This window comes from Neophocaena asiaeorientalis, unplaced genomic scaffold (genome assembly GCF_003031525.2).
Source record: "Neophocaena asiaeorientalis asiaeorientalis breed wild unplaced genomic scaffold, Neophocaena_asiaeorientalis_V1.1 scaffold524, whole genome shotgun sequence".
Classification (NCBI taxonomy): Eukaryota; Metazoa; Chordata; class Mammalia; order Artiodactyla; family Phocoenidae; genus Neophocaena; species Neophocaena asiaeorientalis.
The window spans coordinates 1,513,348-1,530,588 of NW_020172144.1; the positions used below are offsets into that span (position 1 = coordinate 1,513,348).

The window sequence follows — 17,241 nt, forward strand, 5'->3', positions numbered from 1 at the left end:
GGACTCTCTGCGCTTCCTTGACTTGGTTGATTATTTACTTTTCCATGTTAGGGAAGTTTTCAACTATAATCTCTTCTAATATTTTCTCAGACCATTTCTTGTTCTCTTCTTCTTCTGGGACCCCTATAATGCGAATGTTGTGTGTTTAATGTTTTCCAAGATGTCTGTGAGACTGTCCTCAATTCTTTTCATTTTTTTTTCTTTATTCTGCTCTGTGATAGTTATTCCCACTATTTTATCTTCCAGGGTCACTTATCCGTTCTTCTGCCTCAGTAGTTCTGCTATTGATTCCTTCTGGAGATTTTAAATTTCATTTATTGTTGTTGTTCATCATTGTTTGCTCTGTAGTCCTTCTAGGTCTTTGTTAAATGTTTCTTGTATTTTCTCCATTCTATTTCCAATTTTTCGATCATTGTTACTATCTCTACTCTGAATTTTTTTCAGGTAGACTGCCTATTTCCCCTTCATTTGTTTGGTCTGGTGGGTTTTTACCTTGCTCCTTCATCTGCTGCATATTTCTCTGTCTTCTCATTTTGTTTAACTTACTGTGTTTGGGGTCTCCTTTTCGCAGGCTGTAGGTTTGTAGTTCCCGTTGTTTTTGGTGTCTGCCCCCAGTGGGTAAAGTTGGTTCTGTGGGTTGTGCAGGCTTCCTGGTGGAGGCAACTGGTGCCTGTATTCTGGTGGAGGAGGCTGGATCTTGTCTTTCTAGTGGGCAGTATCACGTCCAGTGATGTGCATTGGGACATCTGTAAACTTATTATGGCTTTAGACAGCCTCTCTCCTAATGGGTGGGGTTGTGTTCCTGTCTTGCCAGTTGTTGGTCATGGGGTGTCCAGCACTGGAGCTTGCTGGTCTTTGAGTGGAGCTGGGTCTTAGCGTTGAGACACAGATGTCTGGGAGAGCTCTTGCTGATTGATATTACATGGTGCCGGGAGGTCTCTGGTGGTCCAATGTCCTGAACTTGGCTCTTCCACCTCAGAGGCTCAGCCCTGACACCCAGCTGGAACACTAAGTCTCTGTCAGCCACATGGCTTTTAGGAAGTCTGAGGTTTTCTGCCAGTGTTCAGTCGGTGTTCTGTAGGAGTTGTTCCACATGTAGATGTATTTCTGATGTATTTGTGGGGAGGAAGGTGAGCTCCATGTCTACTCCTTCGCCATCTTGAAGGTCCTCAATACCCTTAGTTTTAATGTCAATGAAATACAAAATGGAGTTTCTAAAACTAATCTGTTGAAATTATTTCTATATGAGCTTGACTTCAAGACAACATACCCTTCAAGGCATATTTCAAATATATGTGGAGGCTCTAGGATAAATTCTGTTAGTATAAATATAGATCTGACATTCTCCCTGTTTTTCTCATGAGATTTAAGGGGATGTTGAATTGACTGGGATTATTCCTAATAAAGTCCTTTTAGAATAGAGGCAACAGTTTCATTATGGGGAATCCCTCGAATAAAAAAATCAGATAAATGAGGGCCAGTCTAGAGTCCTTCAATAATGCTCCTGTTTAATTTCCTAGAAATATGTCAACCACCCACAAAGGAACATTTGAGATTGCTGTAATGATTACCAGTAAGTGTGTATTTATTGGGACTGCGGGATTGCCTAATAGGAGGATTTAACCTATATTTTGAGAGTAGTAATGGTGGTCAGGGAAGGCTTCCTTGAAGAATACAAGTTTAATGATTTTGATAGAGAAAAATAGACTTGCCTGGTAAATACTTGATAAATAATAGATCATTAAAATTTTCTTTCTAAAAATCTTATTCACTATTCAGAATTTTAAAAACAACTATCCTTCATATACCTGCAAAGGAAAAGACTAAATGGAGCATTCTTAATGTAGCAAAGAATAAGATGGAAATAAAATACAGCAAGCAACCTATACAGCAAGATGATAGAAAAAAGGATAGACTAAGATAAAGTTAAGATAATTATGTCAACAAGCTTAAGAACATATGTTTCTCCATTAATACGGTAATTCATGGTCATTAAAGATGGTTTTATAAATATAGGAAAAAAATTACCACAAAGAAATCATCAAAAGTATAAAAAACATATTTAGGATATTTTCTTAGGATTTACCAAATGTAGGTTACTGTTATGTATTCATGTTATATAACCTGAAGTCTATATATCATTTAAAATGACATTTTAAATGACAGCATAATACTCCATTGAGTGAGTTATCATTACTTACTTAACACTCCCCTATTGGACATTTAGGTAGCTTCATTTTTTCACTTTTGTAAATATTATTGCCATGGACATTATCAGATACAGTCTTTTCTACATTAGCACTATTTCTTTTGCTTAAATTCTTGAAAATGTGATTACTGGATCAAAAGTTATGAACACTTTAATAATTCTTGATATGAATTGAGCAAAATGATTTTTAAAAGGAATATGCCTATTTATTTTATTACTATTAATTATCATTAGCAGATTTCACTATCTAGCGCCCAACTTCTTATACTTTTTAGAAAAGTATTCTAGTTGTAACATCAATATATGTTTATTCATGCTGCTAAATTTAATAAATATCTTTTTGTTTCTTAATTGATTTTTCAGCAGCATTTGAAACATTAGACTAATTTCTCCTTTTCAGGGAGTGTTTCTCTCTTACTTGACTTACAAGCACTTCAAACCAGTATGTCCAAAACTGAACTACTGCCTCGAGGCTCTGCCTCCCAAACCAGCATTTATAAATATTTGTTGAATAAATAGAGAAGAAAATAATCTCACCACCTAGAGGAGAGTAAAGTTCTCTCACAATTTGCATGGAATCTATTTTCATACCTTCACTTTTCTCCTATGTGTGTTTTTAAATGTAAAGTGAGTTGCTTGTTGACAGCATATTGCTGGATGTTTTTTAAAAAATCCATTCAGTCGTTCTATGCCTTTTGATTGGGGGTTTAATCCATTTGAATTTAAGTACTTATTGATAAATAAGGTCTTAATATTGCCATTTTGTTAATTTTTTGGTCTGACTTGCAGTTGTATTACTCTTCTCTTTCCCTATTGCTGTTTTCCTTGTTATTTGATGATTTCTGTAGTGCTTTTCTTTGATTTCTTCTCTTTATCTTTTGTAATAATATACCTGATAGAAACTATATACTAGTTTTTTGTAACTTGAGGCTTACATAAAATATCTTATAGTTAAAACTATTTTAAGTTGTTAGCAACTTCAATCACATAAATAAACTACACTTTTACTACCTGCCCCCTTTGTGTTCGTGTAGTCAGAGCTTTTTTGTGTGTTATTCATCTATTAACAAATTTTTGTCTTTTAACTTTTATATGAGGGTTAAAAGTGATGCATGCACCACCATTACAGTGTTATATTGTTCTGTATTTGCCTATAAAATTACCCTTACCAGTGATAGATCACATGTGAGGTCATAAAATAATTTTTAAGTCTTAAAAATTTAAGAAGATTAAAATCATTCTGGGGGCTTCCCTGGTGGCACAGTTGTTGAGAATCTGCCTGCCAATGCGTGGGACATGGGTTTGGGCCCTGGTCTGGGAAGATCCTACATGCCACGGAGCAACTAGGCCCGTGAGCCACAACTACTGAGCCTGCGCGTCTGGAGCCCGTGCTCCACAACAAGAGAGGCTGCAATAGTGAGAGGCCCACACACCATGATGAAGAGTGGCCCCCGCTTGCCACAATGAGATAAAGCCCTCACACAGAAGTGAAGACCCAACACAGTCAAAAATAAATAAATAAAAGTCCAAATTGATTTTTTAAAAATATCATTCCAAGTATCTTTTCCAACCACAATTGAATGAAACTAGAAATCAGTAATAGTTAGAAAATATGAAGAATCACAAATACATGCAAATTAAACTGCACAATCTTGAACAATAATTGGGTCAAAGAGGAGATCAAAGGAAATTTTTTAAATACCTCAAGACAAATGAAAACATAAACACAACATAACAGAATTTATGGGATGTATCAAAATCAAGACTAAAAGGGATGCAATATTTGCCTACATTAAAAAAAAAAGGTCTCAAATAAACAACCTAACTTTACACCTCAAATAACTAGAGAAAGAGAAGCAAACTAAGCCTAAAGTGAGCAGAAGGAAAGAAATCATAAAGATCAGAGCAGAAACAAATCAAGTACGGAATAGAAATAGAAAAAAAATCAACAAAACTAAGAAATGGCTTTTTGAAAAAATAAACAAAATTGACACATTCTTAACTAGGCTAAGAAAAAAGACAAAAGTCTCAAATAAATAAAATAAAAAATGAAAAAGGAGACATTACAACTGATACCACACAAATGCAAAGGCTCATAAGAGAAAAATGTGAGCAATTACATACCAAAAAATTGTATAACCTAGAAGAAATGTACAGATTCCTACAAACATACAACTGACTAAGAATGAATCCTGAAAAAATAGAAAATGTGAACAGACTAATAATGAGTAAGACGACCTAATCAGTAAGCAAAAATCTCCCAATAAAAACAACAGGACTTCCCTGGTGGCGCAGTGGTTGAGAGTCCACCTGCCGATGCAGGGAACACAGGTTCGTGCCCCAGTCTGGGAGGATCCCACATGCCATGGAACAGCTGGGCCCATGAGCCATGGCCACTGAGCCTGCGTGTCCAGAGCCTGTGCTCTGCAACGGGAGAGGCCACAGCAGTGAGAGGCCCACGTACTGCAAAAAACAAAAAAAAAGAAAGAAAGAAACAACAAAACCTGGACTAGATAGTTTAACTGGTGAATTCTATCAAACATTTAAAGAATTAATACCAATACTTCTGAAACTCTTCCCAAAAATTGAGGTGGAGGGAATACTTCCCAACTCATTTTATGAGGCCAGCATTACCTTGATACCAAAACCAGATAGGAACATTACAGGAAAGAAAACTTGAGGCCAATATCCCTGATGAATTCTCAGCAAAAATTCTCAGTAAAAATTCTCAGCAACACACTAGCAAACCAAATTCAACAGCACACCAAGAGGATAATACACAATGATCAAGTGGGATTTATCCCTGGGTTGCAAGGATGGTTCAACATATACAAGTCAATAAATATGACACATCACATTAATAGGATGAAAGACAAAAATCATTTGATAATCTCAATACACACAGAGAAAGCATTTGACAGAACACAACATCCTTTCTTGATACAAATGCTCAGTGGATTGGGTATAGAAGAAATCTACCTCAACATAATAAAAGCCATATATGACAAGCCCATAGCTATCATCATACTCAGTGGGGAAAGGTTAAAAACTTTTGCTTTAAGGTCAGGATGAAGACAAGGGTGCTCAATCTCACCACTCCTATTCCACACAGTACTGGATGTCTTAGCCAGAACAACCAGGCAAGAAAAAATAAATAAATAAAAATCATTCAAATTGAAAAGGAAATAAAAATCATTCAAATTGAAAAGGAAATAAAAATGTCTTTGTAGATAACATGATCTTATATTTAGAAAATCCTAAGGAAGCCACCAAAAACTCTTAGAACTTGTCAACAAATTCAGTAAAGTTGCAGAATACAAAATCAACATGCAGAAATCAGTTGCATTTCTATATACTAACATTGAGCTATTTGAAAAAGAAATAAAGGAAACAATCCCATTCACAATAGCATCAAAGAAATGAAGTACTTGGGGATAAATTTAACCAAGGAGGTGAAATATCTGTAAACAGAAAATTATAAGACTTTGATGAAATAAATTTAAGAAGACACAAATAAATGGAAAAATATCCCATGTTCATGGATCAGAAGAATTAATATTGTTAAAATGTCCCTGCTACTCAGAGCCATCTATAAATTTAATATAATCCCTATCAAAATCTCAATGGCATTTTTTCACAAGAGTAGAAAAAATAACCCTAAAATTTGTATGGAACCACAATAGACTTCAAATAGTCAAGAAAATCCTGAGAAAGAAGAACAGAGCCAGAAGCAATCACACTTTCTGATTTCAAACTATAGTAATCAAAACAGTATGGTACTGGCATTAAAATAGACACACATAGCAAGGAACAGAATCAAGAGCAAAGAAATAAACACTTGCATATATGGTCAACTAATATTTGACAAGACAGCCAGGAATACTCAATAGGGAAAGGATAGTCTGTTCAATAAATGTTGCTGGAAAAATTTATAATCATGTACAGAAGAATGAAATTGGAAGCCTACCTTATACCAACCACAAAAATTAACTTTAAATGGATTAGAAATTTAAACATAATACCCGAAACTGTAAAACTCCTAGAAGAATATAGGGGAAAAGCTTTTTGGACATTGGTCTTGGCAATGATTTTTTGGATATGAATATGACACCAAAAGCACAAGCAACAAAGGTGAAAATAAGTAAGTGGAACTACATCAAATTAAAAAGTTTCTGCACAACAAAGAAATAATCAACAGAGTAAAAAGGCAACCTATGGAAAGGGAGAAAATATTTGCAAGTCATACATCTGATAAAGGGTTTATATGCAAAGTATGTAAGGAACATATACAACTCAACAGCAAAAAAAGAAAAAACTCTGATTGAAAAATGGGAAGAGGAATTAATAGGCATTTTCCTAAATAAGACATACAAATGGCCAAAAGGTACATGAAAATGTGCTCAACATCACTAATTATAAGGGAAATGCAAGTCAAAACCACAGTAAGATAGCATCTCACACCACTTAGGATGGCTATTATCGAAAAAATAAGAAAGAACAAATGTTGATAAGGATATGGAGAAAAGGGAACTCTTGTGCACTGTTGGTGGGAATGTAAGTTGGTACAGAAATTATGGAAAACAGTATGGAAGGTCCTCAAAAATTTAAAATAGAACTATCATATGATCCAGCAATCCCAATTCTGGGTGTATATCCAAAGGAAAATAAAACAGGACATCTATTGAAGAGATACCTTCACTCTCATACTTATTGCAGCATTATTTACAATAGCCAAGATATGGAAAAGCCTAACTGTCCATCAGTGGGTGATTGGATAAAGAAGATGTGATATCTAAAAATGTTAAGTGAAATAAGTCAGACAGAGAAAGACAAATACAGTATGATCTCACTTTCATGTGGAATCTAAAAATGCTGAATTCATAGAAACAGTAGAATGGTGGTTGCAAGCGGCTGAGCAGTGGGTGAAATGGGGAGATACTGGTTAAAGGGTATAAACTTCCAATTATAAGATGAATAGGTTCTGGGGATCTAATTTATAGCATAGTGAAAATAGTTAACAATACTCTATCAAAGTACTTGAAAGATGCTGAAAAAGTAGGTCTTAAATGTTCTTACCACAAAAAAGAAAATATAACTATGTGAGGTGATGGAGGTCTTAAAAACTCTACTATGGTAATCATTTCACAATATATAAGTATATTAAATCAACACATGTATACTTTAAACTTACACAATGCTAAAGATCAATCATATTTCAATAAAGCTGAAAAAGGAAACCAACACTTGTTGAAAACAAAACAAAACAAAACCCAACACCAAATTCATTGACTCTAGAATGGATAAAAAATGTGTGTGGTGTGTTGAAACAATGAATAACATACAACAATGAAAATGAGCAAACTATAGGTATATATAACATGGATAAATCTTATATAATTATGATCAAAAATAAAAAGCAATATGCAGTGTATATAAAGCATGATTCAATTTATTTAAAGTAGAAAAATAAAACCAACTAAACTGCATTATTTAGGAATCATGTGGTAAACTAAAGAAGAAAACAGAGCAATTATTATCACAAAATATTCAGAATAATGGTTACCTCCAGGGGAAGGGAAGGATTATGTCCATACAAGCACCTCTATTGTGGAGGAAGAAATTATGTTCACGGAGGTGGAAAATATGGGGACCTTCTGTACTATTGTTAGTGTTTCATCACTTGATAGTAGTTATTTATTATTATTCACTAAACTGGATACTTAGCTTTTATGGTTTTTTCTTTATGATGTAATTCATAGTTAAAATGGTGAAGGAAAAAAACCTCAAATAAACTAAAACCTGAGCCTTTTAATAGTTATTTAACCACATGTACAAATAAGTTATCCTGTACCCCATCCCTGAGCCACATGCTACTGCTGGTTCTCTTTTCCCTGGTGTGGGTGTTGGGGAAAGGGTAAGGCTCAGATAGGGATGTGAGACAGAAGTGGGTTGAGGTTCAAAGGCGAAATAAAGTATAGAAATGAGTTAAACATAAGGGATTATTTTGAGTTCAAACTCAGGGACGGTAAAGGGTTAAGGAAGAGAATGAAGAATGGAGTCAGAGGTAGAATTAGGATGTGGGTGTCTGTTAGGCACATTATCTATTGGTTGATAAAAGCCCAAACAGATAATTTATATTTTGCCAGAGCTATTTTGTGGATGATTTATCAAAACTGCAATATTACAATAATCCTTGCAAACTACTCATGTAACAAAATCCCTGATTTGGTCATGGCAGGCATCTTGGAGGCAATACCTGACTTGAGACTTAAAGATGACTAGATGAGGAAAGGGAATGGGCAGTTCCTGTGGAGAGAATGGCATAAGCAGAGACACAGACTCATGGAAGAGCAGAAGTGTAAAGGGAGACAGCAGAGTGCAGCTGCTGGAGACAGGACATGTGGAGAGCTAAAGCCAGAGAAGAGTGGCAGAGATGGGATACTCAGGGCTTTGTGTGTCATGTTAATAGTCTAAGACTCAAGTCTATGCTGTTTGTCAGCTCAAACAGCTCAATATCAAAAAAACAACCTAATCAAAAAATGGGCAGAAGATTTGAATAGACATTTCTCCAAAGAAGATATACAGATGGCCAACAGGCACATGAAAAGATGTCCAAAATCTCTAATTATTAGAGAAATGAAAATCAAAACTACGATGAAGTATTACCTCATACCAGTCAGAACAGCCATCATTAAAAAGTCTACAAATAATAAATGCTGGAGAGGGTGTGAAGAAAAAGGAACCCTCCTACACTGTTGGTGGGAATGTAAATCAGTGCAGCCACTATGGAGAACAGTACAGGGGTTCCATAAAAAACTAAAAATAGAGTTACAATATGATCCAGCAATCCCACTCCTGGGTATATATCTGGGGAAAACTATAACTCAAAAAGATACATGAGAAAAAAACCACATTCACAGAAAGATAGACAAGATGAAAAGGCAGACGGCTATGTACCAGATGAAGGAACAAGATAAAACACCAGAAAAACAACTAAATAAAGTGGAGCTAGGCAACCTTCCAGAAAAAGATTTCAGAATAATGATAGTGAAGCTGATCCAGGACCTTGGAAAAAGAATGGAGGCAAAGATCGAGAAGATGTAAGAAATATTTAACAAAGAGCTAGAAGAATTCAAGAACAAACAAACAGAGATGAACAATACAATAACTGAACTAAAAATACACTAGAAGGAATCAATAGCAGAATAACTGAGGCAGAAGAACGGATAAGTGACCTGGAAGACAGAATGGTAGCATTCACTGCTGTGGAACAGAATAAAGAAAAAAGAATGAAAAGAAATGAAGACAGCCTAAGAGACATCTGGGACAACATTAAACGCAACAACATTTGCATTATAGGGGTCCCAGAAGGAGGAGAGAGAGAGAAAGGACCTGAGAGAATATTTGAAGAGATTATAGTCGAAAACTTCCCTAACATGGGAAAGGAAATAGCCAACTAAGTCCAGGAAGCATAGTGAGTCCCATACAGGATAAACCCAAGGAGAAAGACGCCGAGACACATAGTAATCAGATTGGCAAAAATTAAAGACAAAGAAATTTTATTGAAAGCAGCAAGGGAAAATTGACAAATAACATACAAGGGAACTCCCATAAGGTTAACTGCTGATTTCTCAGCAGAAACTCTACAAGCCAGAAGTGAGTGGCATGATCTACTTAAAGTGATGAAAGGGAAGAACCTACAACCAAGATTACTCTACCTGGCAAGGATCTCATTCAGATTCAATGGAGAAATCAAAAGCTTTACAGACAAGCAAAAGCTAAGAGATTTCAGCACCACCAAACCAGCTCTACAACAAATGCTAAAGGAACTTCTCTTAAGTGGGAAACACAAGAGAATCTGGGACAACATTAAACGCAACAACATTTGCATTATAGGGGTCCCAGAAGGAGGAGAGAGAGAGAAAGGACCTGAGAGAATATTTGAAGAGATTATAGTCGAAAACTTCCCTAACATGGGAAAGGAAATAGCCAACTAAGTCCAGGAAGCATAGTGAGTCCCATACAGGATAAACCCAAGGAGAAAGACGCCGAGACACATAGTAATCAGATTGGCAAAAATTAAAGACAAAGAAATTTTATTGAAAGCAGCAAGGGAAAATTGACAAATAACATACAAGGGAACTCCCATAAGGTTAACTGCTGATTTCTCAGCAGAAACTCTACAAGCCAGAAGTGAGTGGCATGATCTACTTAAAGTGATGAAAGGGAAGAACCTACAACCAAGATTACTCTACCTGGCAAGGATCTCATTCAGATTCAATGGAGAAATCAAAAGCTTTACAGACAAGCAAAAGCTAAGAGATTTCAGCACCACCAAACCAGCTCTACAACAAATGCTAAAGGAACTTCTCTTAAGTGGGAAACACAAGAGATGAAAAGGACCTACAAAAACAAACCCAAAACAATTAAGAAAATGGTAATAGGAGCATACATATCAATAATTACCTTAAATATGAATGGATTAAATGCTCCAACCAAAAGACACAGGCTCACTGAATGGACACAAAAGACCCATATATATGCTGTATACAAGAGACCCACTTCAGACCTAGGGACACATACAGACTGAAAGTGAGGGGATGGAAAAAGATATTCCATGCAAATGGCAATCAAAAGAAAGCTGGAGTAGCAATACTCATATCAGATAAAATACACTTTAAAATAAAGAACAGGGCTTCCCTGGTGGCCCAGTGGTTGAGAGTCCACCTGCCAACACAGAGGACATGGGTTCGTACCCCAGTCTGGGAAGATCCCACATGCCGTGGAGTGGCTAGGCCCGTGAGCCATGGCCACTGAGCCTGCATGTCTGGAGCCTGTGCTCTGTAATGGGAGAGGCCACAACAGTGAGAGGCCCGCGTACCACAAACAAAAAAAGAACGTTACAAGAGACAAGGAAGGACACTATGTAATGATCAAGGGATCAATCCAAGAAGATATAACAATTATAAATATATATGCACCCAAACTAGGAGCACCTCAATATATAAGGCAACTGCTAACAGCTATAAAAGAGGAAGTCAACAGCAACAATAGTGGGGCACTTTAACACCTCACTTACACTAATGGACAGATCATCCAAACAGAAAATTAATAAGGAAATACAAGCTTTAAAGGCCACAATAGACCAGATAGATTTAATTGATATTTATAGGACATTCCATCCAAAAACAGCAGATTACACTTTATTCTCAAGAGTGCATGGAACATTCTACAGGATAGATCATATCTTGGGGCACAAATCAAGCCTCAGTAAATTTAGGAAATGGAAATCATATCAAGCAACTTTTCTGACCACAGCGCTATGAGAATGGAAATCAATTATAGGGAAAAAAAACTCATAAAACCCACAAAGACATGGAAGCTAAACAATACATTACTAAATAACTGAGAGATCACTGAAGAAATCAAACAGGAAATTAAAAAATACCTAGAGACAAATGACAATGAAAACACGACAATCTAAAACCTATGGGATTCAGCAAAAGCAGTTTTAAGAGGGAAGTTTATAGCAGTACAATCCTACATCAAGAAACAACAAACATCTCAAGTTAACAACCTAACCTTACACCTAAAGGAACTAGAGAAAGAAGAACAAACAAAACCCAAAGTTAGTAGAAGGAAAGAAATCATAAAGATTAGAGCAGAAATAAATGAAATAGAAACAAAGGAAACAACTGCAAAGATCAATAAAACTAAAATCTGGTTCTTTGAGAAGATAAACAAAATTGATAAACCATTAGCCAGACTCATCAAGAAAAAGAGGGACGGGGCGTCCCTGGTGGCGCAGTGGTTGAGAGTCCGCCTGCCGATGCAGGGGACACGGGTTCGTGCCCCGGTCTGGGAGGATCCCACATGCCGCAGAACGGCTGGGCCCATGAGCCATGGCCGCTGAGCTTGAGCGTCCGGTGCTTGTGCTCTGCAATAGGAGAGGCCACAACAGTGAGAGGCCCGTGTACCACAGAAAAAAAAAAAAAGAGGGAGAGGACTCAATAAATTTGGAAAAGGAAAAGGTGTAGTTACAACAGACACCACAGAAATACAAAGCATCCTTAGAGACCACTACAAGCAACTCTATGCCAATAAAATGGACAACCTGGAAGAACTGGACAAATTTTTAGAAAGGTATAACCTTCCAAGACTGAACCAGGAAGAAATAGAAAATATGAACAGACCAGTCACAAGTAATGAAATTGAAACTGTGATTTAAAATCTTCCAACAAACAAAAGTTCAGGACCAGATGGCTTCACAGGTGAATTCCATCAAACATTTAGAGAAGAGCTAACACCCATCCTTCTCAAACTCTTCCAAAAAATTGCAGAGGAAGGAACACTCCCAAACTCATTCTATAAGGCCACTATCACCCTGATACTAAAACCAGACAAAGATACTACAACAAAAGAATGTCAGACCAACATCACTGATGAATACAGATGCCAAAATCCTCAACAAAATACTAGTAAACAGAATCCAACAACACGTTAAAAGGATCATACACCATGATCATGTGGGATTTATCCCAGTGATGCAAGGATTCTTCAATATACACAAATCAATCAATGTGATACACCATATCGACAATTTGAAGAAGAAAAACCATATGATCATCTCAATAGATGCAGAAAAAGCTTTTGACAAAATTCAACACCCATTTATGATAAAAACTCTCCAGAAAGTGGGCATAGAGGGAACCTACCTCAAAATAAAAATGTATATATATATATATATATATACACGCACTTAAATATTCATAGCAGCACTATTTACAATAGCCAAGACATGGAAACAATGTAAGTGTCCATTGATAGATGAATGGATAAGAAGATTTGGTATTTATACACAATGGAATATTATTCAGCCATAAAAAAGAATGAAATAATGCCATGTGCAGCAAGATGGATGGACATAGAGATTATCATACTAAGTGAAGTAAGTCAGACAGAGAAAGAGAAATATCATATGCTAATGCTTATATGTGAAATCTAAAAATAAGATACACTGAACTTATACACAAAACAGAAATAGACTCACAGATATATAAAACCAACTTATGATTACCAAATGGAAATATATACATATATTTTAGTCACTTTGCTGTACACCTGAAACTAACATAAAATTGTAAATCAACTATATTTCAATAAAAATTTTAAAAAAGGAAATTTACTTAATGTCTCTGAATTGTACTCATAAGAATGTTTGAAATGGTAGATTTTATATTATGTATATTTTCCCACAATAAAAATGTATGGATTAAAAGGATGAATAAATGCATTAATTGAGAAAAAAAAGAGTCTATGTTGTTTGTAATGGAGAAATCTTTTAAGGAAATGACATGATCATGAATAAACATGGAAATTAGAAAAAAAGTAAAGTATTAGGTATGATTATTTAGCATGAACTAAATAATGTTAAATTGTGCATATTTTCACTTAAAAGATTAGAAATTAAGTAACACTTAAAGTATTTAATTACCATTAATATATTTTATTCCCTCTAAAGTTTATTGCCAAATAAAACAATTAATTGATTCATTTTATCAGTCCATCTCTTGTGAATTTGATTACCATGAGGCATGACAGTATGCTATTAAAAAATCATATCTTGACTCATTAAGACATAAAGAATCCCATAAGAAACTAAAACTTCTCATTTTACATTTCTCTTCTATACATTTTGATTGTAACAGAAGACAGAACTTGAATCTTGAGAGGTAAATTTGTAACAGATAAAAGAAAGGACATTTATTCACTGGGCTGCACTTTTAGGAAAATCATTAGTCTCAAGTGGTAAAGGATTCAGTAAAGGACTAGACAGATTTTTGAAGGATGACTTCAACAAAGATACTCAAGAAACATCTTTAAAGCATTTTAATGGTCAGCCTCTTTGTGAATAATGAAGTCATAGAAAATACAGAGAATGCTCAGTAAGAATTCTAAAGAAAGATTTATAATTGTAGAAATCGAGCACAAGTTCAAAGTCACTATAATGACTAAACTAAATGTAATGGATTATTAAAATGTATTTAGTTCTAGGCTGCTTAATATAAATTATTCACAGCCCTTAAAAGAGAAATGTAGCGTATTATTTTATCTATGATAATAATAATGTTTCCACCTACTAGGGAAGGTTCATTTGCATTCCATAGCAATTCACTAGGGTCTGCGTTTTCTGGATCGTATATCCATATGATAACCTACGAAATAAAATGTGGTTGCATTTCTTGACACTTTGGACAAATTTTTAGTTGTGGCAAAACATAACCAAAAAATGTTTTTATTTGTTTTTGAAATTTCGTATATCTCAGTTTAAAATATCAAAAGTAATACATGCTGTTTTTAACAAGAGAAACTGTCCAAAGAATTAATAACATCCTCTACACTCCTGAGGTAACTAATGTTAAAACTTTGTACGAATGCTTATATGTCTTTTTCTACACCCACAGACACAGCAGCCTCCCCACACACTCATACACTTTTTACAAAAATGAGAGTACACTATTCATGTTACTTATAATGTGCTTTTGTCACTTAATACACCATACCCATTTCAATAGATGTAGAGCTAATTTTTTTATTGTTTTCTTCTTGAATAGACAATTTATTATAAAAATAAATTATATTAAAAATACAGTGAAAATTGCCCCTCCCACCCTGTACTTCATCACTCAGTTCCCACAAGTCTACTACACCCTGCAAGTAACTACTATTGGTAAGTTTTTTTGTATTTCTATAAAATTCTTGTGCATAACCAGTGTTATTTTTCTCCTTTTTATATAAATACTAGTGTGCTAAATGCACTTTTGAACATTATATTCTTCACTTAAAGTTATGTCTTAGAGAACTTTAAATATTCTCATTAATCTTTCATATTATTTTACATATTATTACAAATTATGGAGGAACCATAATTTAACAAGTAACCTGTTAATAAATATTTGTTTTTATCCTTTGCCATTACAATCAAAGTTATAATGAGCAACTCTGAACATATATTATTTTCTACTTTTGAGTATTCCTAAAAGTGGAATTGTTGAGTCATAGAGTATATGCATTTGTAATTTTTGTAGATACTGCTAAATTGTTCTCTATAGCAGTTGCAACAATATACCTTCTCACCAGCAATGTATGAGATCTCTTCTTTTTTCATAGCCTTCCCAACATGATGTGTTGTCATACATTTGGATATTGTCAGTCGATGGATGAAAAATGGTACGTTGATGCAGTTTTAATCTGCATTTCCTTTATCATGATAAAGTTTGAGCATCTTTCCATATATTCAAGTTCTATTTCTATTTCCCGTCTGGTGAACTATTTGTTCATTTCCTTTGCTCATTTTCTATCTGGCTTTTAGTCTTTTATTTATTAATTTGTAGAAGTTTTTAACATAAAGAATGTTCTATATGTTCTATATCTTGATCTGTGTGGTGGTAACATAGACATATATATGTACATATGAAAACTTTATTACTTTTATAATTATATGGCATTCCTCTTTATCTTATTAAATCTGTTTGCCTTAGATTCTATATTGTCCCTATATATGGCTGCCCTTCCTGCCTCCCTCCCTCCCTCCCTTCCTCCCTTTTATATTCCCTTTACCTATATTAATCTTCTCTCAACCTATGTAATTTGAGTTAACAACTAGTATTTACTTTTTGTTATTTTTTTCCATGCTATGCATTTGCAGAGACAAACACAAATACATGCGTACATATATTTTTTAAAAGAGGCATCTTAAGACGTTCTTTTTTAAAAACAAAATTGGATCACATTATACACACTTCCCACATTCTCCCTTTTTTTCACTCAAGTATACATCATTGAAATTCCCAGTCAACACTTATAATGCCTGAACGATATTCTATGATGTGCTTATACTGTAATTTACAGATCAATATCTCTAATAATGGAGATTTACTGTGGCTCCAGTTTTGTTTTGTTTTGTTTTGCTTTACCACTATTACAATGCTGCAAAATATAGATCTTTTTCCATACAGCCGTATATACTAGAAGTTTTATTTCTGTGGAGTAGATTCCCAGGAGTGGGATTATTGATCCAAATGGTATATATATTTTTAATTTTAATAGATGTTTCCATATTGCTATCCAAAAATGTGAATAAGGCTCTAACTCACACTTTCCACCAGCAATGTTTGAGTGTACCCTTTTGCCCAGATCCCCTCTAGCAATAGTTATTTTCCCTTGCTCAAGTTTTATTAGTGTGATGAGTGTGACACTTCATTGTTAATTTGAATTTTCTTGAGATGAAGTGAAATTCAGCATATTTTCATGTTTGTTAGATTTGCTTTTGTGTACATAGCTTCTTTACATTCTTCTATTGGCACTTACCATATTCTTATCATTTGTAAGAGCTCTTTGTTTTGTTTGGACTTTAGGTATACAGACACATTATTAGAATAATCACGATCCTCAGTCCATGACACACTATCGTTATTGGCATGACCCTCTTTTATGCAATTATTTAAATTGTAAATTAGTAAAATGAAAACTAAGAACCCACCATCCAACTCGAGACCTAGAATCTTACAAATATCTTTCATTTACTTATACATTCCTCCCTTTTCAGGTTCCCTGTTTCTGCCCAGAGGTACTCACCTTCCTGAATTCTGTGTTGGTTTTTCATTAATATAATGATAGTTTTTTGAACTTGATCAGCCCACACATAACCCCCTAGGGCCTGCTTACTTTTTCCTTTCAAGATTATGTAACTAGGATTTATTCATGTTACTGCTCACAACTGAGCTCATTCGTTTTCATTACTATTTAAAATTCCATTATGTGAAAATACCACAATTTTTCAATTTTTATGTTAATGGGCATTTGGATTCCTTCTGTTTGGGATGGATGAATTTTATGAGCAATTCTACTATGAGCATTTTTTTCCTCTTTTTTTGTTGGAGTATAGTTGCTTTACACTGCTGTGTCAGTTTCTGCTGTATAGCAAAGTGAATCAGCTATATATATACATATATATATATATATATATATAT

General features: G+C 34.7%; 1 protein-coding gene across 1 annotated transcript in view; it reads right to left on the reverse strand.

Moving 5' to 3' along the window:
- Nucleotides 1-17,241, reverse strand: part of CATSPERE (catsper channel auxiliary subunit epsilon) — a 238,213-nt gene that overhangs the window by 174,206 nt on the left and 46,766 nt on the right. Inside the window, exon 7 of the mRNA XM_024754501.1 lies at nt 14,350-14,424. Coding sequence (XP_024610269.1) covers nt 14,350-14,424 — 75 coding nt within the window. The remainder of the gene's footprint in view (nt 1-14,349; nt 14,425-17,241) is intronic.